Source organism: Cynoglossus semilaevis, chromosome 17 (genome assembly GCF_000523025.1).
Source record: "Cynoglossus semilaevis isolate Cse_v1.0 chromosome 17, Cse_v1.0, whole genome shotgun sequence".
In the NCBI taxonomy this organism is placed as follows: domain Eukaryota; kingdom Metazoa; phylum Chordata; class Actinopteri; order Pleuronectiformes; family Cynoglossidae; genus Cynoglossus; species Cynoglossus semilaevis.
This window is the reverse complement of record NC_024323.1, coordinates 10,579,510-10,603,201: the sequence shown is the minus strand read 5'-3', so window position 1 is coordinate 10,603,201 and position 23,692 is coordinate 10,579,510. Positions and strand designations below refer to the sequence as shown.

General features: G+C 42.5%; 1 protein-coding gene across 4 annotated transcripts; it reads left to right on the top strand.

The window, feature by feature from the left end:
- Positions 1–74: 74 nt before the first annotated feature.
- Positions 75–23,692, top strand: atp2a1 (ATPase sarcoplasmic/endoplasmic reticulum Ca2+ transporting 1). 4 transcript variants are annotated; one of them, XM_025064197.1, is made up of 28 exons: positions 75–186; positions 497–580; positions 696–723; positions 10,416–10,534; positions 11,339–11,356; positions 11,775–11,857; positions 14,076–14,180; positions 14,999–15,137; positions 15,929–16,009; positions 16,090–16,175; positions 16,329–16,484; positions 16,570–16,711; positions 17,622–17,788; positions 17,873–17,961; positions 18,044–18,146; positions 18,224–18,355; positions 18,506–18,631; positions 18,759–18,977; positions 19,071–19,182; positions 19,272–19,495; positions 19,592–19,812; positions 20,300–20,502; positions 20,656–20,741; positions 20,822–20,955; positions 21,125–21,242; positions 21,412–21,529; positions 21,780–21,826; positions 22,377–23,692. In XM_025064197.1, the coding sequence occupies exons 4-27, from the start codon at positions 10,417–10,419 to the stop codon at positions 21,782–21,784; spliced, it is 2,985 nt and encodes a 994-aa protein (XP_024919965.1). In that variant the 5' UTR covers positions 75–186; positions 497–580; positions 696–723; position 10,416; the 3' UTR covers positions 21,785–21,826; positions 22,377–23,692. The 4 variants fall into 4 exon arrangements, with proteins under 4 accessions (XP_024919965.1, XP_024919962.1, XP_024919964.1 ...); XM_025064194.1 differs by lacking the exon at positions 21,780–21,826; XM_025064196.1 differs by lacking the exons at positions 75–186; positions 497–580; positions 696–723; positions 21,780–21,826 and adding an exon at positions 10,168–10,208.

Below are 23,692 nucleotides of genomic sequence, written 5' to 3'. Positions count from 1 at the left end.
GCTGTTTTCCGGTGTAGTTACGTCACAAAAATGCTGCAAAACAGTCCAGAAAAAAACCCCACTTCCGTCGCGCTGTGTAACGTCAGACGCCGACAAATTCGCCGCGTGTTTCAAAAGCAACAGGTTCCCGGTGGTAGTTCAACATGGCGACTCGACCTGGTCCGGATGAACGACACAAATAGAAAGGTAAGAGACAGTTGGCTGTTTATTTCCTACCGTTAGCCTTTTAGACTCAGTTAATTCATTTGGCTAAGTAGCTTAGGCTTCACTAAAACCGGAAGTGGAAGCAAATGTTTATTTATTTGGTTTAATGAAACTAGTTATAAAAAAATGTCTATCCTATGCTGGACTCATGGACTGTTTGGAGAACGTTTTCACTCATTGAATCACATTTTAGTGTTTATGCTTCAGCTTCAGTGTCTTCTACAGTGAGTTTCTAAAATAAATGATTTACTTTGTATCAAACCTTTAATCAAGATCTGTTTTAAATAAACAGATGTGTGGGGATTTTTTTCTGCGCACGGAGACCAGGTGGAAGTTGTCAAGCATAAAAGTACGCTCCTGAAACTGAAAGACAAAGGTGAGAGACCTGTGGAGTCAAACTCAGGTTTTCTTTTTACTCAAAGACATTATTTGACTGTGTGCTAACTTTGAAACATCAGTACTAAACTTGACTCGTTTGGTTTATTTTCCAGAATGGTCATCCTGAAGATCTTCAACACAGTAAGGAGTGGAGTTTTTATTATTTTATTCTGTGCGGCTGCCGTCCCGCTGCTGTGCTCTACCAGGCCACTAGGCATCTCTGTGTGCATTTGTGTGTGTGTGTGTGTGTGAGAAGCATAGTTATAGGAACAGCAAATGGCCACCTGTTTTTTGTCTTCTTTGTTTCCTTTCTATTTTTCCTGTCTTGAGTTTATAGTCTGTGAAATCTGGGTTTTGGAGCAGGAGTTATAAACAGGAGGCTGGTTAGTCAGCCAGTGAAGTCGTGGCTGGCCCTCTGCTCTAAGGTGGTCAGCAGCAGGTTGTTGTGACTCTGGTCCCTTTTCAATGGTGTGCATGTGGAACTGCTGAGCAATTAGGTAATAATTGGCTCTGGGTCTGATTTCTGATTGTGATTGTTCAGGATTTGTAGTTAATGTAATGCCTGTGAGAGTGGTGTGAGCTTGAAGTGTGTGAATGACTGGAGTGGTTTCAGGCTCAGCAGTTTGTGGTCAGAGTGTGAAGATGTTCTGTCTCTGTGTGCAGTAACAGTTATTACTTTTTAGGTGCTGTCGACAAAGGGTGAGTCCAAATCTTTTTATTATTTTCTTCTCTGGCTGGCTATGCTGTCGGCCTCCATCTGTCCCTGTCCTTAGATTAGTGCTTATTAATTATACATTAGCAGAGTTATTTCTCTATAATGTAGCCTAATCTAATTTAATTATTAAGACAAGGCTGAACAATGGCGTCTAATAATCGTACAACTCACATTTATCAAAATAATGTCTAACCTACTTGGATAAGTTTCAAAAACCACACCGGCGTCATGCAGTGTTGCATCTTCAACCCACTGTGTTCCTAAATGTTTTCCAACGCTACAGCTGAAGATCTGGAGGAAGAAGAGGAACCTGAGGGAAAAAACAAAGTAAATTGCGATTAGTTGCGCGGTTAAAATGTGATACATAAGGTAAGTGACACTGGTTCTGTTTCTTCCCAGCCGCCGGCTGATCCTGCGCTCTTTCATGACCTTTTTTCCAGCTGCCGTGCTGATCCTGTCTGTTTTTCATAAAAATCTTGCGTCTATAATCGCTACTTGTCGGTCAGTGTAAAAGTAAACATAATTGCCAACGTTCAGTCTAAAATGTGTAAAACTAGAAGTTATGGAGAGTAGCAGTAGAATTTTTCCAGCGTATTCTTTCAAATCTGTGTGTGTGGGACCAGATGTAGAACCAGGGCTGTTGTTTCCAAACCTGAAAGTTAGCTTAGTTTGAACTGTGAGGATGCCTTGTTTTGGCCGCTGTGTCAAAAGGCTGATGTCCAATAATGGGTTCAGAGCCATCGTGGCACTTCCTCTTAGCTGTCTTCTGTCCTTTCTTTCACAGTGTGGCCATTCAATAGTGTCTCAGGAACATTCACAGCTTTTTAATTTACTCCACTGGCAGAACATATAATTTAAAAAAAATCCACAAATTTACGCCCTGTTTGCGGTCCTACAATTTTGAACATTGCGGCGATTTTCTACAATTTGGACAACGTCGTAATTTTCTACAATTTTGGATGACCTGGTTCTTCACCACAATTTTGGATGGCCATTTCCTGACTGTGCAGAGTGACTTCCTGGATCCCGACTACACCTATCAACATGGATGTCAAGAACTCTAAAAGTCATGTGAATTTGCCTGCTGTTGTACACTTTTTTTTTTCTTATTTTTGTTCTCAAATGTATATCCATGTAACTTCACTTGCTTTTGTAACATGTATCATTGTCAATATAAGAGTTAGTGTAACTTTGCTTGACTGTTAGAATTGTCTACGTACACATGTTCATTGTTTGTATGTTCACCTTTATCTCTATGCTAACAGTGGAGAGTATATGCCACTATGAAGTTGTCAGTTGTTGTATTTAAATTACTGTTCAGCCCATAGATTTTGTTTTAAAATGTCAAATTTAAATTCACCACTTATTATCAAACTGTGACAGTATTTGGTCTTAAATTGTCTTTAATGTCAGTAAACAGTTTAGACCTTTAGATCTGGCTTGTCTCTCTCTGCCAAGTGGATTTCCTACTAAAGACTATAGTTTTTAATTCATAAATACTGTAGTGTAATCTTATAGGCATACAGGTTAGGTTGTGCATTTAGATTCTTTAATAGAAAATATACTTGGCAAAGAGACAACCCAAGACTTGGTAAAGGTTAAATTAATATTTACAACTTTGAAACATTTGAAAAAATGTTGTGGGCTAAATGGTAGACAATAATCCACTTGTGTATATTAATTGAGTTAATTGTGTGAAATTGTTCGATGGTGGCAGTGTAGGCTTCACCCGAGCTGCCCTGATTGACTGAATGTGGTAAGATCAGTCAGTTAAACAGGTAAGACTGTACCACAGGTGGACCGACTCCTTGGTAGAAAGATCTTCTCAACCACAGGACATCTTCAGGTTTGTTCTTCACGTTAACCATTGCTAAATGTGTTCACTTTAATCTGTAGACTGACTGACTGATCTGATCTGTGTGACCAGGATTCCAAGGACCTGAGTTCACTAAGAATGGAGAAGTTGGATCCTGGTTAGAGGGACCTAAGGTGATCACAATGATTGACTTTCTATAGGTTTTCATTTTACTTGAACCATTCTATTCTAAGAACTAGTCAAATCTACTGGCTTAATCAAAGATTCTGTTCATGTTGTCTTCTTCTGTCCAGTGTCTTGGTTGCTGTAACTCATTTGCTGGTTTACTTTGTGTCGGGCTGTTTAACCCAGTACAGGAGCCATCACTGTCATTGGAGAAGATTTCTGCTGCTGCTGCTGGAGGGTTCACACATCTCAGGGCAATGGTGTGTCTGGGTTTCGTACTGTCTGTTCACACAGTCCAAAGTTTAAACGCCGTCTGGGATGGACCCCAGAGAGCTGAAGTTGGCTAAATGTAAGCAAATCCTCAATGTTGTTCTTTTCGCAAAGCTGAAACTTTTTTTCAGATTATTTGCGTACCCCTTTTACAGAAATTCATTTTTGCTTTTTTGTTAGACTTGAGAGAATGGAACTTGGTGAAGTTTTATCCTGATCAGGTCATCACTGCAGCCAACATGATCCAGACCTGCCTCCTTCCTGGGTGTCTTAAGGTTCGTACTAAATTATAATCCCTGTCAGTTTGTTGTTGAGTAAAAAACTTACTTGACTTATTCATGTTCAGGTTCTGACCCAGGCCCACCACAGCTGACAGGAGTTTCTGTTATAATGCCTGGCCAGCTGTTCTATGGATTTTTGTTTTGTGAGGTTGACCATTTACAAATAAGTGTGATGTTTCATGGATAATTTAAGATGTGGTCTTTGGTCACTGATGAGTTAAACTACACGCTTGATTTATTTAGCTTATTTATTTATTTAGCTTTATTTTAGTTTACAATCAGTCAGAGTTTAATGAGCTGGATTTCCTTCACACTACTAACCACTCTACACCACTAACCTACACCACTACCTTCCTAACCCTTCTTCTTGGTGCTTGTTGAAATCCAGCCATTAATTCTTACTGATTGCTGCACCATAGATGCAGTTTCCAAAATCAGACCTGGATCCATCTGATTTTGGGACCTGGTCCATCTATGGTACAACAACATCCTCCAAAAATGCTACTGACCAGTCAATGTGAAATCCTTTAGGACAGAATCAATAAAGATTTAGTTTATGTTCAATCTTTTGTAGTTATTTCATCAGTGTTTTTTGGCCACGTCAAGGAGTCACTTCATGGTTGCCTTGTTTGTTGTTTTTCTCCATTAATTGTGATTGTGCTTTCATTTAAAATTTGAAAATAAATGACTAATGGTTAAATTGAACATGATTGCATGATTGTCTTTCCTCCCCCTTCGATTACTGAAGTTCAAGCTATTTATAACAAATTGCTGATTTTATTAAACTACCTTTAATGTCGCTATTAATAGCCTGATTTTATTAAACTACCTTTAATGTCATGTCACAGCTTGTATTTAGACGTGTCCTCTGATTTGTTTTTATATTTATTGATTTTTATTGTCCTTTTTTTATTACTTTTCTGTGAAACCATTGTGATTTATTGCCCAAAGTGACTGACTTTAAAATAGTAACATTTATTCAAACCCCATCTTTGATCCACTTTATATGAATTCGGAAAGATTTTGTTTGCCTTTTACCACGTTGCCTCTGTCAAGCCTATCACGACAGCTCAGTCACACAGCATCCTGTCTGTCATCTCTTCTCTACAAGCAAACTGAACCAAGAGAGAGAGGATGCTTTGAAGGAGGACGGGGGGGATTGGTGATGTTGAAAATGAAGATGATGAAGGGCAGGTGCAGGGTGTTCGCTGGGCCTTCACAGCTTAGGTGCAAACACTGGGTAGCTGGGCAACTGTGTCCACCAGGGCGTCCTTGTAAGGCCTGGAGCAGGAGGGTGAGATGAGGGGTCGACACAACTTTACCTTCAAACCCCAGAGCAGGCTAAAAATAGTGTAAAAATAGTGGGGAGAGAGAACAAGAGAGAGAGAGGAACACAGAAAGTGAGAGATGTTAAAGTTGTCCTGTTTGGGGGGAAAAAAGATGGACAAAAACTGATGTTTGGAAAATGACCAGAAGTCTGAAGAAGGATGTTTTGTAAAGGTAGTAAAGTATAGGTAACACATTGCTGAATGTAGCACTGGTTGCACTGGTGCATAAGGTGCATCAACTTCACGATCCTTCCTCTGTCTGTCCTCTCTGAGAAAACGTCATCCCCTTCTACCTTACTTTCCTCGTGCACACACTCGCACACCATCTCCTTTTATAAAAATACCCAAGGACAATCCTCACTATTAATAGAAAGTGTTGTCAACCGGCTCTGGAGAAACGGGACCTTCTGTTCAGCTAACTATTTTTGCGGCCCTTTGTAGCCACGACCCCTCACATCAACTTTCTAGACTGTTAAAGACAACGTAAACATGTTACATTAACTGACAGCATCTTTACACCAATTTTAACATGATAAATAATTGTATAGGAAAAAAGGTCAGAATTAACTTGCAGGGTTTTTTTTTATCAATTTATTGCATTGCTTATTTATCAGTTGATTGTCATAAAACATTTTTTCTCACAGAAAATGAATGTCTAACATAGTTTATAATATTCAAGATTCAAAATAGTTTTAAAAGGTGTATTAACTGAGTATGCTAATGTGGTCCTATGAGTACAGTATGATGTAAAAATAAATTTAAATAATTTATAAAGTTAAAAAGTAAACATTTATACAAAAATAATTTAAATATAATTTTAAATGATACTCTTAAGCTACCTTAATGTTAACCTGACCTAAATTCTAACTATAACCCTAATAAAAATTATAATTTAATAAATAAAAACTTTAAATAAATTACAAAAAATAGAAAATAAAGATATTAATAAAGAAATTAAAATAGCAGATTAATATCATCCCTTCGCTAAACCAACCTCTAACTATAGTCTAACCTATGATTTTATTTCGATATCTGACAACTACAAAATAATACCTCCTTAAATTTTAGATGCATGACCTTTTGGTATAAGGCTAGCAGTTGTGTTTTCATTTGCCTAATTTCCTAAAAGACCATCATCTGGCTCTACACCACAAACAGAGGTCTGTTCCAGCGATGGACTCAGTGTTTTATTATTTACTCTGCTCTTCTTTCACCACTGGACTCTTTTGGTTGCAGTGCAGAAGCAGTCATGGAGCTCCACACATACTGCAGGTGATTTATAGGCCTCAGGGCCGACATCCACCAAGCCCTGACTTCAGCCCTTCGTCGCTTGCAATTTGCCCACATGTACTGTAAATTAGTGGCATTTCAACCTTGACGCTTGGGTTGAGAATGACCGAGACGGCGCACCTGTTTGAGAGCAAGTGCACACACACACTGTCACACAAGTGATTTCATGTTGTTTGACTTCATTGACGGGCCTTAAAGGATCAGTGGAAAATCTAAATGCACATCACGTGTTGTAATGTAAACATTATCTACACGGCACTTATAGAAACAACTGTTACAAAAGGCGCTGTGACTGTAAGGCAGAGCACAGATGGTCTCTGGAGCCGTACACCTCAAACTGTAGTGTAACCTTAAAAAATATATATATATATACACAGTATATCCAATCTCAAAATTGATGACAGAATTTTAAAGGATGAATTGGGAGGGCTTTTATTTATTTATTTTTATTTAGGAAATTCTTTCCCACTTCAAACTTAATACAAAACCTGGATTCTAATTATAGGTTAATATATATAGAGAGAGTTAATATATAATACTGAGGAGTTTTAATTTTGAAAGCTGTTGCAATATGAAAAAAATAAATGGTGTGTGTGTGTGACAGGTGTTTAGTTGGAATGGTGCTAAGCTTTAAGTGCTATCCCAACCCAAGCCCTATTCCTGGGTTACACACACACACACACACACACACACACACACCTGTCTGTTACATGCCATAGACTGTGTCTGTTGGTCTTTGTGTCTCACACAAACACTTGAACACACTGTGACATACTCAGAATGTTGAGACTTGTGTGCAAGGTCACATTTCCACATCCTCTCACATGTGTCTTACACTTGTTTTTGTGCCTGCAGCCGCCAAAAGCTTTCATGGCATCTGCACTGTGAGACCATTCATGATATGGGAGACCCATCGAATGAAAGTCAACTCTTCCTGGAACAGCAGCAGGAACATCTTTCTCTGAATTTGAGTTTTGTTTTTTTTTCATGTACCAAACACCAGAAAGTCTGAAGTCTTGCTCGTTGCTCCATCCATCACCTTGTCAGCGTTGCCATTTCTCCAGCGCTGTGTACTCGGATCATTCCCAGCCCATCCACACTCAGGCCCGTATATGGCGGCACTGGGAAGTCATAGGGTTAAATATACTCTGTGGCTCCAAGAATGCCAAACTCCTCCGACTCTACTGACCCAGGGAGATGCACACCGCAGGGCACAGAGACGCACAGTGGGCACATGTGCTGATTGTGTCATTAGCGCGATCGCCAGTACAATAAGTCAGAGTAATGAGGTGCTTCCAGGAATCATGAAACCCTGTCCTGATATTATGGAGCTTGTATGCGACTTCTCTCTGCACAGACGGCAGAAAATGCCATATCAGCAGAGTGTACACCTTTGCTGCATTCAGTATTTTTATTCAATTAACCCAAAGTTCCATCTGCCCTGAAGACTCAGAGAGGAGCCTGGTGGCCACAGTTTATGAATGAAGAATGAACCAGTTACTATAATAAACATCGTCTTTCCCAGTTATTTTAGGAAAAAAGTTAAAACATTGTAACTCTTTAAACATTTCCAAATAATAAAGCTTTCACCTGGAAGAACATCTTGTGGGGTAGAAACTAGGAAGTGACCTTGATGTCACCTTCAAGGTTCAACGCAGCATCTGAGGGTTTGGGGGGGAGGAGGAGGGGTTCTCATCTCCAGGGTGTCACATTCCCAAACTTCCCTGAAAGAACATGGAAATTCTGCCATTGTGTCATAGCTGCTCACACACACATGCTCACCACACTATTTATACCAGGGGAACACAACTGTGGCTATAGGTACAGTTACAGTGAGGCACTTCAAACCCCAGCTGCTTCAGCTAAGAATACAGTGTAGTTAGTGTACACATCGTACACACAAACACACACACACACAGATACCCACTGGTGCTGCCGCTCTGCTCTGACTTTTTGGCCCTCCTCCTCCTCCTCTTCCTCCTCCTCCTCCTCTTTCTCCTTCTCCCTCTCAACCTCGGAGTGTTTTCTGGATCTATCACTGATGACAGCCCGTCCTGATGTTCCCACCTCCCACGCTGAGCTTCCGGCCAACAATCTCTCACACACGCCTGTTACATCACAACTCAGCTCGTCTCCATACCAGCTCCAAATCATTATGTACAAAATCATTTTTAGAGGATAGGGAGGAAAAGGGAAGTTGAAACGCAATAATGTTGCAAACCTTTTTAGTAGCGACATTAGCCACATTAAGGCTAAGGTATTAATTAGGGATGTCCGATCATTTTGGCCGACCGATATTATCGACCCGACATTAGTATATTATGTAATATCTGTAAAAATTGTTATCGATTTTTCCTCCGATAATGAACACCCGATAATGCAATGCCTGGGTTTTGTCATATGATGTGTGCCCCAAAAATAGTCTTGGGGATAAACGGCTGTATATTAAAGCAAAGGTCACTAGATGGCAGCATTGCGGCTCATTTAATTAATTTTCTACTCATACAGTGGTTTGTACAGATAAATAAGTGTTTGGACAATATCGTCATATTGGATATCGGCAAAAAGAAAAGCGGAAAATGTAATTTTGACCCATCTATTAAAAGACACTGTCTTTATTGATTGACTTTGAAAAAAAAAAACTTCCCTGAAGCTTTAAACAATAAACAGCAAAGAACTCAAATAACTTTTCTCACTGACACACAACTAATCTTTCCCAGTAATGATCATGTGAGATGGTTGAGTGTGTGTGTGTGTGTGTGTTGTGTATGTGTGTGTGTGTGTGAGGTGCTGTATTGTCCCTGCAGTGTTTTATTAGAGCACAGCGCTCCAAACGAGCACCTGTAACCTGATTCCTCAGAGAGATTGAGGTAAATGTCAGTGAGCCACCTTGAGCTTTGCACCACAGCAGAAAGGCCTCAGTGAAGAAGTCCAGGTCAGAGGGGAAGCACACGGAGGCCTAAACCTTCAAATGACACAGACATGAGAAGGGGAGACGAGGGAGACAGATGTTGGGTGGGAGAAGGGAGTAAAAAAATAAAAAAACAGAAGTGAAGTGGAGGCAGCGATTGTCTTTTGGTTCAGACAGAAAAGATGAAAATCAGTTTGTTTCAATAATTTTGAATATTAATTTAAAACTTTTACTGAGACAATTTCAATTTCCTTTTTGTCTGACTCTGTTAAAAGAAATTAATTATTTGTACTGTTTTGTGAAACATGTCAAAAGGCATAAAGTGTAATGAGTCTGCAGAGGAAATTAAGAGGCTTAATCCTGAAGACCCATTATCTGACTGGAAGAACTGAAGGCCGGGGTTAATGTCCAGTTTTTGCACACAGTGTGTGTTTATGTATATAATCATATATATATATACACACACACACACTGTACGTATGCACCTAAGTCTGCGTGTGACTCAGACACCCACCAGTGTCCCTTCACCTCTCATTCAGAAAGTCATTATCTGGCCACTCCTCATTGTCCTGACCCTGCATATTCCCTTCTGCACATCTTATTTCCAGCTTGCCAGGCAGTGGAGCCCCTCTGCATTTGTTGCCCTTCTCTCCCACCCCCCTGCCCCCCGGCCTATTCTTTACCACAGGCCAGGGCCATCCCTGCCCTGCCTACGTAATTGTGCTCTTCTCAGCCAATGAGCGCTGAGTTCATGTTGAGAAAGCACCAATGAGGCCACTGTTTCATCTGTATAAAACTTTTCAGGACAGTTTGCCAGGTTGCACTTTCTGTTGGTCCAGGGCTCCTGGAGGTGAGCATCAGAGAGAGAGAGAGAGAGAGAGAGAGAGAGTGAGGGGGAGAGAGAGAGAGCGTGAACACAGGGGGTGGCCAGTTTTTTTTTAACTTCTCACACTTAAGAAAAGTGGTGGGTGATCAATACTTTATTTTTTTTTTTCAGAGCTGCTGGGTCACAACACCTGACATCTTTGTTTTTTTTTTCCTTTTTCTGTTTCTAAAGGATGGAGAACGCACACATCAGCGAGTCAGTGGACGTTCTGTCCCACTTTGGCGTAACTGAGGAAACGGGCCTCACTCCTGAACAGGTCAAGAAGAACCTGGACAAGTATGGCTACAACGGTGAGAGAGAAGGAATGGATGGATGGATGGATGGATGGTTGGATTGATGGATGAGCACAAGGTTAAGTTGGAAGGAAGAGTATAGAGGGATTGACAAAAAGTAAAATGAAGAGGTTGAGCCTCCAGGTGTCAGTTATGTGGATGAAGTTGAGGTGAAAGGCCAGGGAGGAAAATTGAAATAAAAAAAAAAGGACATAAGGACAAGAAGAAGGGGGAGAAGGTTGAGTAAGAAGACCACAGAGCACTGAGAAACGACCTGCCACTGATGTGGTTGATGACGGTCTGATGAGAGGGAAACTAACCCAGGGATAAAAACAAGATCCAGGGTCCAATGACTGAGGGGCAGGTGTGTCAGGGCTTTAGATTTCATTTAATAACTTCTGGATTTATTTTTTGATTAAAGATAATTCAATTTTGAATTTATTTATAAAAAATAATTCCATGCATTCAGTGCTAACAAAACAAAAAATCAAATTGTGAGTTTAGGCAATAAAATTGCTTAAACTGTAGACCGAACAAATGGATGTTGACGCAGTAACAGCGCACTATAATAACAGACGGGGGCAATTAAGGGGAACAGTGAAGGTCACTTTCTTCAGCCTCTATATTTGTGTCAGACGCTGGCAGTGGGACAGAAAGGCCTCAACAAAGCAGCTGCCACTTAGGCATTATTAATTTGTGCGAGGATGGATGAGGAGCGGGCGGCGTGACATATCTGCAGAGTATTTGCAGAGAGAGGCAGTAAAAATACAAAGAAATACAAAGTGCATTGTTAATATTCCCTGTTTGTCCTCTCTCCTGCAGAGCTTCCAGCAGAGGAGGGTGAGTTCACTGCCAACGCCTGCTTTCCTTCTGCTCACATATGAAGTTCATGTGCTGTCCATCAGACGGCATCGTTTCACTCCGCTCTGCCTCTGGTTGGACTTCCTGTGAAGAAAAGTCTCCAGATACTCACTGTATACGACACAAATAATATGTCAACAACACACACTGTGTGCACAGTCACTAAAATAGTGACTGGAATATTAGAAAATTTCACTTCAGACATGCAGATGATTTAAATACTCTTTAATCACCATGTAACACTTAGTTATCAACTTTCTGTTTTTAAATTATCATCATTCATTGAATAATTCATTAAATAAAAAACATAAATTCCAAAAAAGCACATACAGGGGCAGCTGGTGTTTAATGACCACCTTCAGATGAATAGCATATGTGATTTTTTGTTTTTTTACAGGAAAGAGTATCTGGGAGTTGGTGGCGGAACAGTTTGAGGACCTGTTAGTCAGAATCTTACTCCTGGCAGCCTGCATCTCCTTCGTAAGTCCCTCAGTCACTAAGTTTTGTTGTTTTTTTTAACCTTTGAATATAGAGGGTTTTCCTGCTTATGATGATATTTGTGGACAACCTCACCTTGAAATCACCATTGAAATCTAAAGCTTTAAACTTTAAAAATCGTTTTGCCCAAACCATTAAAAACAAGCAACATTCACGATTATGACCAGGTGTAGGAAATGGAGAGAAGCTAATGTTGCAGAGACAGATGTTTCTTGCCTGATATATAAACCAGTGTTTCCCAAACTTCTTTTCTGGCGACCCTTATTTTAAAAGTCACAAACCTTCGCGACCCAAGTCAATAGACATAATTCATATAATTCTTGCGACCCACCTGAGGATTGCGACCCAGTCTTTAGGAAACAACGATATAAACTATACAAAAATATATTTTAAAATTTTTTTAAATTATGATCAAATTAAGAGAAAAAAAGGTAAATAAACTATAATTTTAGCAGGTGCAGGTGAAGTGGCAGTGGTCCTGTTTTTTATTATCACCACTGATTAACATAATGAATATCGTTAATGAAGCAGCGCAGCCTCTGATGAGCTGCTCACGGTCGTCACGGTGACTTCATGCTGCGTGTGTCTGCTTTCGGCAGCGCGTCTCATAAAACAGAACCAGAGCAGATCCTTCAGAACAACAGGAATAACAGTGACTCCAGCTCCATTTACACGTCCAAGTGTAAACTGCGTCTGCCCTTTCATGTTTTTCTTGTGATTACGTGCACACTCGTGCACTCTGACCGCCAAACACGGCGCCCACATCACCGGGGTTCTTAAATTACAATTGGACTCATGTCCCCACTCATTTACACAAGGAATCCCTCACCCTCCCCACACCCCCCCCCCCCCCCCCCCCCCCCCCCAACCTCCTGTCCGCAACTGTTTTGCAGAGAAGACAAGGCAGGACACATTGTCTTAATCCTCAATCTCTGCCCTTTGGCCTCCGTGCACAGCTGTCACTGACTGACCCTAGAAGGCCCTGCAGTTGTGTGTGTGTATGTGTGTGTGTGTCTGTGCGTCAGTGTCTACACGGCTTTATTTTAAGAAAGTCTCAAGCCAGGGTGAGAAACTGTATCCTTGGACAAAGGTCAGAGATGGAAGGAACGAGGCAGAGAGAGTGAGGCAGAGGAGAGCGAAGGGGGGAGAGTCCGGGGTTGGGTTGCACAACGGCATTGTTTGCTACAATGACAAACGAGAGCTGTAGATTCATAGACGTATACGGTTTCTAAAAGAGAGAACACTAAATACTGCAAATACACAGCCATCCTATTCATACACACAGGAATGTCCTGCCGCTGCGATGTGCTGACAAGCTGTGACGCTCGTTGTGGAGATCGATTCTGTCTTTGAAAAGGGACGCAGGGCGAAGACAGACGGCAGCCACTGAGCAGTGGAGCTTATTTTAAGATAAGGGTGAGAAGAGTGAGAAGAGATGTGAGATTAGAACGAAGACACATGAAAAAAAAAACCCTAAAAGACTACGATGCCAGAGGAGGATGTCAGCTCCCCGCTCCTCTCTCGCTCCACTGGCCCGCAACTAATCTGTGTCAATGTCAACACAGAGCCTTTCCGAAAACAGAACTTTGATGTAACATCCACATGGGTTACACTGTGTATGGAGGAAAGACTCTACACCTGAACTGCCTAAAATTGTTTTTGCGCTTTAAGACAATTTTGATAATTTTTTAAGAAAAAAAATGAAATCTGTCATTTTTCCAAAGTGAAAAAACATAAAAATGTTTGACAAAATATTTAATGAAACATCCAACTGAAAAGCTAACAAAACATGACTTCTGGGTTAGAACATGTGCAAGTCATTTCACCTGCAGGGGGTGCTATAAACACCAGTCCACTTACCCCACATTTCCACTAAAATGTTTTCTGTGATATACTTCTGCTTTCAAGATTTTAACATAAGGGGAAAAAATGTCAGATTAGATCGTAGACAAATGGCGAAAAAAAATGCATAGTTGATGCTGGAGGAGGACGTGAGCTCCCTGCTCCTCTCCTCCCTCTGAGCGGCTCCAGAATTGTGTTATTTAGCAGAGACTAGCATCACATTAATAAGCTGTAGAAAATGGATTGATAGATTTAGGATTCAATGATTATTTTCATTCTGCAGTTGAAGGTGCTCAGTGTTTGTGTTCAACTTGTATTACAACGTCTGTGTCTCTGTCTGTCTCTCTGTCTGTTGTAGGTCCTGGCTTGGTTTGAAGAAGGCGAGGAGACTGTCACTGCCTTTGTGGAGCCCTTCGTCATCCTCCTCATCCTCATTGCAAATGCTGTTGTTGGAGTGTGGCAGGTTGGTGAGCTGAACACACACACACACACTGACAGACATACCTGCCTCTGAAGTTTTTTACACACACCTAAATAGACTCTTTAACTTAGCAACAGTCACACTCTCACACACACACAAACACTAAATCATATACGACGATGGTCTTATGGTCTCCATCTGTGTCCTTTACAGTTAGCATAAACACACACACACACACACACGCGCTTCCATTCCAGAATGTAATGAGCGATGTCAGCAAGAGGTTGAGAGGTGAAAAGGTTAAGCCAACAGGGCGAGTGGAGTGAGGAGGTGAGGGAGCAGGGTGTGCTGAAGAACAGGGAACTGTCACGGTTTTCAACACAATACACACTGCAGCCCACGGTAAAAATACAGAGGTACGATCGAGTTACCACACCAAGTGTGTGTGTGTGTGTGTAATGAGGGCTTCATCTAAATGCTGTGCCAGTCATTTGGAAACTATGCACAAGGATTCACACATGGGGGGTTTACAGGGAGACAGAGACAGGGAGGGCAGCTGGTATAAGTTGGGCTTTACACTTTGAGGCGTTTGAGGGCAACCTTAGGAGAAATCACAGACAGATCTGAACATCTGATCGTCAACCTGCCGTCCAGCAGGACTCCATCCAGACAGATGGTCATCTCACCTTACAAAAACACCTGTTTGTACCCCCCCCCCACTGCCCGCCACCCCCAGCTAATGACTCTGTAAACAGTTTTGAAATGAACATCCTGTCCTCAAGTAGGGACATTGTCCTCCCTGAGGTATCTTCTTCATTTTTTTTTAAACGTGTATTGTTTTATTTGTGCTTCTGTCACAGGAGCGAAATGCAGAAAGTGCCATTGAGGCTCTGAAGGAGTACGAGCCTGAGATGGGGAAAGTGTACAGGGCAGACAGGAAGAGTGTGCAGAGAATCAAGGCCAGGGAGATCGTTCCTGGTGACGTGGTGGAGGTTTCAGGTGAGATTCATGACAATGAGGGGTTTACTTTTCTTTATTTCGCAAATCAAGACCATTTATTTTTGTACATAAGGAGAGAGATTTCAATTATATAATTAAGTTAATCGTTAACCAAACAGAAGGTCAAACATTTCACCACATCCACATCATCAACAAGGCATCACTGAAAAGCAAAACATCAGTGAAAAATTGCCATTCCCCTGCAGATAATAGACTTTTGAAGGACCGTATTCTTCATGGCTGACACTTACCTAAGACAACTTGTTCACTTGTTCATCTACGAACTTCATGATCACCTGCAAATTTAAAACAAAATTCTGACAAAAAAGTTCTTTAGATACATATTATTAAAGCAGGGGAGGAGGGGTGTCATCAGCACTGATCTCTTTGAACTTTGGCCTCTTTAATGCAGCCATGGGGAGGAGGTTGAAGGGGCAATAAATGAATTACAAGTGAGAGAGAGGGAGAGAAGGAGAAAGTCAAGCTGGAGTATAAATACACTTTACATAAACGTCTCTTCTGTCTCACCCTCTCCCTCTGTTTGTCATACACCTGTTCTTTCACTTCATGATCTCCCCAAGGTCTCCCTCACCCCCTGACTGCGACCGTGTGATCAGTTTTCAACAACAACGCTGTCCCCTGCCACCCCCTCCCCCCTTCCTCCCCCCTGCATTTCTCCATCCTATTGTACTCCTGCAGTGACACTAACACCAAACCAACTGTAGTCAAACCTTTTTTCTGAATAAATCACTATTTTATAATTCTGATTTTTTTTTTGCGGCGCCATCTAGTTGGCGACAAAGTTCCAGCCGACATCAGGATCATCTCCATCAAGTCCACCACCCTGCGTGTGGACCAGTCCATCCTCACTGGTGGGTGTCACACAGGGACCTACTGTAAAATGTCTCTGCCTGTCGTTTTTTATTCATGCATGCACTCTGGTTCTCTGCAGGTGAGTCCGTCAGTGTGATCAAACACACTGACGCCGTGCCGGACCCCCGCGCTGTCAACCAGGACAAGAAGAACATGCTGTTTTCTGTGAGTCTGTCTTCCTGACTACTGACATCGAGCAACTGTAACTATATGTTAGTTTTGAGTAGGAGTTACTTCCACGACGAGGACTTGAGTGCTTTCCAAGATTAAGATAAAAAGCTGAGAAGCTGAACCCAGTTTCTGTAAATCATCATCCAGGGAACCAACATCGCTGCTGGAAAAGCCACTGGTATCGCCGTGGCCACCGGGGTGTCCACTGAGATCGGTAAGATCCGTGACCAGATGGCTGCCACCGAGCAGGAGAAGACGCCCCTGCAGCAGAAACTGGACGAGTTTGGAGAGCAGCTCTCTAAGGTGGCTGGGACGAGCAAAACACAGACAGACGTGAAAAATGTGAAATATCTGTAGCACACTCCTTGACTGACCGGCTCTCCTCCAGGTCATCTCCCTCATCTGTGTGGCCGTCTGGATAATCAACATTGGCCACTTCAATGACCCGGTCCATGGAGGCTCCTGGTTCCGTGGTGCCATCTACTATTTCAAGATCGCCGTGGCCCTGGCTGTGGCTGCCATTCCTGAAGGTAAACCATGGGGATTAACCTTCGTCTGGTTGCCCATGAAGATTATCATTGTTAAGATTCATGCTATAGAGCTGCTCTGTGTGATGATGATGATGATGATGATGATGATGATGATGATGATGATGATGATGATGATGATGATGATGATGATGATGATGATGATGCAGCAGCTCCCCGTTCATTAAAAACTATATGAGGGCTCAAGATAGATCTTTACAGAGGTGGGCCAGTTTAATAGCCTTTTGGATACATTACACTCTGAGAAGTTTTCAGGGGGTGGGAGGGGTGACATCAACCATTCATTTGATTCTTTGAAAAGTGAAGAGTAACAACAGTGTGTGATTTTAAACCCAAATAAGTGACGTCTCAAAGTAGAACAAAGACAGAAGACAAAAGTCTTACCTTCAGACCTCAGTCAGCTGTAAACGGTGCCAACAGTCTCATGATGCCAATAGAACAACATCATCTGCAAACATTGATGCCACCATAATGTCACTGAGCTGGAAGCTTTCCAGAACTCTCTTGTCACCTCCACTATGAGAGCTGCATTTGCCAAGAATCTGAACACAGATCTCACCATTGGTTGCAGAACCCCCTCCTGCCCACCCCCCCCCAAGAAGATCAAAGTTAGTTTGGATGAACTCCAGCTGGTGCGTTGGGGACACCACAGATCAACCTGCCAAATGGCACAGTGTCTACGGTGCAGGTGTTCTGGTACAAAGAATACTACTATGACCACAGCTCATCTGGTCATTTTATGAAGGATGGAACTTTGCTCTATATCTGTCTCAGCATTCCTTTGATGTGCTGTGTTCAAAACAGGAGTTCCAGGAAATTTTGTGAACTTTTTTTGACTCTTGACTTTTTTCCTCTCACCCTGTACACCTTCCACCTCTTCTGTGTTCTCCAGGTCTGCCGGCTGTCATCACCACCTGCCTGGCTCTGGGAACACGCCGCATGGCAAAGAAAAACGCCATCGTCAGAAGCCTGCCCTCTGTGGAGACTCTGGGTTGCACCTCCGTCATCTGCTCAGACAAGACCGGTACCCTCACCACCAACCAAATGTGTGTAACCAAGGTGGGTCCACACTCGTTACCGCCGCAGTAACTCCGGCACAACAAAAAGGAGTTGATATTAAAAGCTGTCGTCTATTCCGTACAGATGTTCGTCATTGATAAAATGGATGGTGACAACGTTTCCCTGGGTCAGTTTGACATCTCAGGCTCCAAGTACACTCCGGAGGGAGAAGTGTAAGAGTTTGAACAGTTTCCAGTGAAGGCACAGCCCAAGTTGAGGAACGGTATTTAACACGGTTTTGTGTTTTTCTGGCAGTACAAAGAACGGTTCGTCTGTGAGGTGTGGTCAGTACGATGGACTGGTGGAGCTGGCGACCATCTGCGCTCTGTGCAATGACTCTTCTCTGGACTACAACGAGGTCTGTGCAGAGGCAAAGTTTGATTTTACAACTCCCATCCTGACCTGGATCCTCACTTTACTTCCTTTATTTCACAGTCCAAAGGTATTTATGAGAAAGTGGGCGAAGCTACAGAAACAGCTCTGTGCTGTTTGGTGGAGAAGATGAACGTGTTCAGCACTGAGGTGCGAGGACTGTCCAAAGTGGAAAGGGCGAACACGTGCTGCAACGTAAGTCTGCGAACAACATGACCCTCAACATGGAGGAGTCAGTTTGACTCACTTCACTTCAGTGACCATTGAGATGCATTGAGATTTTCAAACGTCGCCAGATCGAAAAAAGGTCTTCCATCATGTTGCTTTTATTTCCCGACCTGTCAGGTGATCAAACAGCTAATGAGGAAAGAGTTCACCCTGGAGTTCTCCAGAGACAGGAAGTCAATGTCCGTCTACTGCTCACCTGCCAAGTCTCCCAAAGCTTCTGTCGGGAACAAGATGTTTGTCAAGGTGAGCGCTGTTTCATTGACTGTAAATATATAAAGTCTCAGTTTATTGGATCCTTCTTGGTCCTTCTCATCCTAAAAAAGACAACTCTAAGCTTTAGTTTCTTGGATTAATTTTGGATTAATTTCAGGGAGCTCCAGAGGGCGTCATCGACCGTTGTACCTACGTCAGAGTTGGCACCACCCGTGTGCCTTTAACTGCACAGGTCAAAGACCACATCATGTCAGTCATCAAGGAGTGGGGGACGGGGCGTGACACTCTGCGCTGCTTGGCTCTGGCCACCTGCGATAGTCCCCTGAAGAAGGAGGAGATGAAACTGGAAGACTCCACCAAGTTTGCAGACTATGAGGTGAGTCTGAGAGGATGGGAAGGAAAGACTTAAGACATGCAGAAAAAAAAACAACCCCACAGGAAACTGAACCTTGTTTCCCATCATCCTCAGACCGACATGACGTTTGTGGGCTGTGTGGGCATGCTTGACCCTCCTCGAAAGGAAGTGAGCAGTTCCATTGAGCTGTGCAGAGCTGCCGGCATCAGAGTCATCATGATTACTGGTCAGTAGTTGTTTGTTTGTAATCAAACCTTTTCAATGTGAACCTTCAACACAACATAAGGATTNTCATTTTACATCCTTTCTCCTTAGGTGACAACAAGGGTACCGCTGTGGCCATCTGCCGCCGCATCGGCATCTTCAGTGAGGACGAGGATGTCACCAGTAAAGCCTTCACCGGTCGCGAGTTTGACGACCTCTCTCTGTGCGATCAAAAGAACGCCGTCAGAAAAGGCTGCTGCTTCGCCAGAGTTGAACCGTCCCACAAATCAAAGATCGTTGAGTTCCTGCAGGGCTTTGACGAGATCACGGCCATGGTGCGTAGACAGAGCTTTAGTTAAATACTCTTCCCTGCATACCAGTCCGCTAACACAATCTGTGGGTCCCACATGTCCTCCCTGTCCACCACTCAGACTGGAGATGGAGTGAACGATGCCCCTGCCTTGAAAAAGGCGGAGATTGGCATCGCCATGGGCTCTGGCACTGCCGTTGCCAAGTCTGCCTCTGAGATGGTCCTGGCTGACGACAACTTTTCTTCTATTGTGTCTGCTGTTGAGGAGGGCAGAGCCATTTACAACAACATGAAGCAGTTCATCCGCTACCTCATCTCCTCCAATGTTGGCGAGGTCGTGTGGTGAGTTCTGGACGATCGTATTACTGTGACATAAGTCAAGGGTTGATTGTGTAAGTACTTTGGGCTGGTGGGTGATTCTGTAAGTCCCTCCATTTTCACACCTAATTTAGTTTTCACATGCCTGTGAATTGAAATACTATTGAGAACCTGATAACACTGTATATTTTTTATCTTTACAAACCACTGTATGAGTTGCTGCCACCTAGTGACTGGAGGCTTGTTATCATTCAAGCATTACAACAGTGTTACACTTATGTCCGGTGTGCCATATACCACTGGAAGCCCCTCACGCCCCCCCTGGCATCTCTCCGCGTGCCCCCTATTTGAGAAGTACTGGCATAACTGAGCTTTTTCTTGACTGTTATATCTTGCAATAACTCGTTTGAACAGGTGAACACATTTTGGTTAGCACCAGACTTACATCTAGGCTTAAAACTAAAACAGTTCTTCACCATCACTGAGACTGAAAATTGTTCCTCTTCCTCAGTATCTTCCTCACGGCTGCCCTTGGTCTGCCCGAGGCTCTGATCCCTGTCCAGCTGCTGTGGGTCAACCTTGTGACTGACGGTCTTCCTGCAACTGCACTGGGCTTCAACCCCCCAGACCTGGACATCATGGGCAAAGCTCCACGCTCCCCCAAGGAACCGCTCATTTCCGGCTGGCTCTTCTTCAGATATCTGGCCATTGGAGGTAAAGTTCACTGACACGAGTCAAAGAGTTGACCGGGAAAAAAAAAACCCCACATAAATAAAACCTCAGTAGTATCCGTTACTACTTTAACTACAAAACATGTCAAATCCAAAAGACCTTGTATTTTATTCCAGGTGTTTCCATGTCTTCCAGGTTATGTCGGTGCTGCCACTGTAGCAGCTGCCGCCTGGTGGTTCCTGTACTGTGATGAAGGACCAATGGTCACCTTCTACCAACTGGTGAGTGTGGACTTTTATCTGTTGTACGTGGCAACAGCTGCGACAGTATTTGAAGGACATTTCTCTCTGTCTTCCCTCAGTCCCACTTTATGCAGTGCAGCGAAGACAATGAAGATTTTGAGGGCATACACTGTGAGGTGTTTGAGGCTGCCCCCCCCATGACCATGGCTCTGTCTGTGTTGGTCACCATTGAGATGTGCAACGCTCTTAACAGGTTGGACTAAAAAAACAAATTGCAGGTTGTTCAGTTTGAAAAAAGCTTTTGCCGTGATGTAAGATTTTTCAGATTTTTCATGTATATCTAGTTTTGTGCATCCACCTCAGCACACATGCATTACCCCACTTCCATCTCCACTTCACTTCTCCTCTTCCTCACCCCCCAGCTTGTCTGAGAACCAGTCTCTGGTTCGCATGCCCCCCTGGAGCAACTGCTGGCTGATGGCTGCCATGACCCTCTCCATGTCCCTTCACTTCATGATCATCTACGTCGACCCCCTGCCCGTAAGTCTCACCTCTTGCACCTACATCACTCCCCCGCACTTACCCGTCATGCACACGTTTGTGTTCTCTCACACACGGCTTTATCCTGCACATTCACTGATTGGTTTGTCTCTGTCTGAGAACATTCTGAGCAGCGGACGTCATATTTCTCCTTCTCTTTGTCTGGCAGATGATCTTCAAACTCACTCACTTGAACGTGGAGCAGTGGTTGATGGTGCTGAAGCTCTCCATCCCTGTCATCCTCCTGGATGAGCTTCTCAAGTTTGTGGCTCGTACTTATCTGGAGGGTAAGATGTTACACACGTCTCCTGCTAAATTATCTCTTCAGAAAGTAAAGAATTTAAATTCAGATGTCATAATGTAAAAATATAAAGACACCAACACTTAGCTCTAGTGTATTTGTCTCCAGTGCTAATGTTTGTATCCCAGTTGAGAGTGTTACACCTTCTTTTTTTACTCACATATTTATAAATTTAATTCACTTGTGTCAAATGGTTGAGTGATGTTCTTCACGATTCCCTTTTCTTGATGATGCAGCCTAAACAACTCCCTCCCCCTCTGTCTTACCCCTGTAACAAAACCAGGTATTACCCTGACATACATTAAAGGTGTATGCATGCTGCATGTGCATGTTAATACTGTGGTGTGCCCTAAGTTACCATTGTTCCCCTTTGAGTATATATATGTATTTTTCCTTATAAAATATATAAGCTTGGACTCTTGGACTATCATGGGTGGCAGCATATGATGGCTACATTTTACTGTGCAATGCAGCCCTGCACAGTTGGCAGTGGAAGTGTCAGAAATGCATCTTCTTGCTCTATGCTTTAAATAGTTGCATCTAGTGCCTGGTGCTGTCAGATTTAACACCGTTTAATACAATCGGTTATGTTGTTGAGCATGACACCAATGGGAAGACAGATAAGTTAGTTATCTTTATTTGAAGTTGAAGCAGCAGTTTGTTTTTTTTCAACTAACTCCGGAAATGTGAGCATTGTCCGCTCCTGCACTTCTCAACAACAAAACTCCAACGTCACCCAAACTAATATTCACGCAAAATCACTTTAGGGACTTAATTAACTTTGAGCTCGACGCCATTGTCCTTCGTCTGACTGGCGTCTGTTTGTCCTGCAGGAAAAGGTCTGTTTGTCCTGCAGGAAAAGTCTAGAGGTGAAATTTAAATGAGGGACAAAGAGAAGCACAGAGACAAAAAAGGATGGAGGGAAAAAAGGTGGAGCACTTCCACTGACGGCAAGTCGGCCGTCACTCATCTGATGTCATTAACCACCACCAGTGGCCTTAATATGTGCGCAAACACATAAGCCATCTGAAAATACAACAAAAAAAGCTGCAAATTTTTTTTCTGTGTATGTACTGAAATTAATATAATATATAGGTTAAAGTTATTAAAACTATTCTGTGTTGATGCTATTCTTAAAGAATAAAGGTACTGTATGTATTAAAAGAGACGTCAGCGTCAGTGGTAAATTCCCTGTTAATTATTTTGTTTGAATAGACCATGTATAAATATGGACGTAGTTTTCTGGTGTCAAAGTTTGTTATTCAGTTTAGAGGAAAACAAGCACTAAAGCAAAACTTCGAAGCATCCAATAAAACTCTGCTCATGGACTGTTATTGGATGATTTAAGCAAATGACCTACAACAATTGCCTAGAATTTACTGGAAAGTCCAGCTGTCAATCACAGGTCTCGAATTTTGCTTTATCGTCTATTTTCCTCTGAATAGGATCATAATTTAAAAGATTGCCGTCACTGTCAACTTACTGTGGGGACTCTTAGATTTAACAATAAAAAACTGAAAGGTGATTAAAAACGTCAACGGTTGCCCAGCTTGTATCCTAGTTGTTACAGAATCTCAAATCAGAAGGTTGCCAGTTTGAATCCCATGACCGACAAGACTGCGGTGTGTTGAACACCCACCAAAAACTCTGGTGCAGTAAAATGAAGCCCACTGTTGCTGTGTGTCCAGTGTCACTTCCACGGGCTAATTTTGTTGTGTGTAACAATCTGTACAATGACAAATGAATAAAGCTATTGACAGTTATGCTTGGGTGAAATGAAGTATATGCACAAGTCAGGTATCAAATGATGCAGAAGGGTGTTGGACCTATGGCAGGTCAGATACATCTGGGTTAGTTTCTCGTTGTTTAATTGGTCGTTTACGAAAAAATAGCAGAGCCGTGAAGAATTAATGTTAAATGACTCTGTAATTAACATGTTTGTGTTGGTTCTTGTTTATCCATCTTCATCTAGACAAATTTACAACCAAGTAACTTCATTGTTTTTTTTTCAAAGTTTGTCCTTGAAGAAAACAGACCTTAGCGTTTGGGTAAGAAATGTCAGCCGTAAACACAAACATGACCAGTTGTCTGCTACTAAACCTTCGACAATAGTCATCCGGTATATAACAGTTCCTGCTTAAGAAAAAAA

Bases quoted from the DNA above. Each gene is read 5' to 3' on its own strand.
- atp2a1 (XM_025064194.1), top strand. From the start codon at position 10,417: ATGGAGAACGCACACATCAGCGAGTCAGTGGACGTTCTGTCCCACTTT. The intron at 16,485-16,569 runs GTGGCTGGGACG...GCTCTCCTCCAG, and splicing joins TTGGAGAGCAGCTCTCTAAG to GTCATCTCCCTCATCTGTGT. The intron at 18,356-18,505 runs GTAAGTCTGCGA...CCGACCTGTCAG, and splicing joins GGGCGAACACGTGCTGCAAC to GTGATCAAACAGCTAATGAG.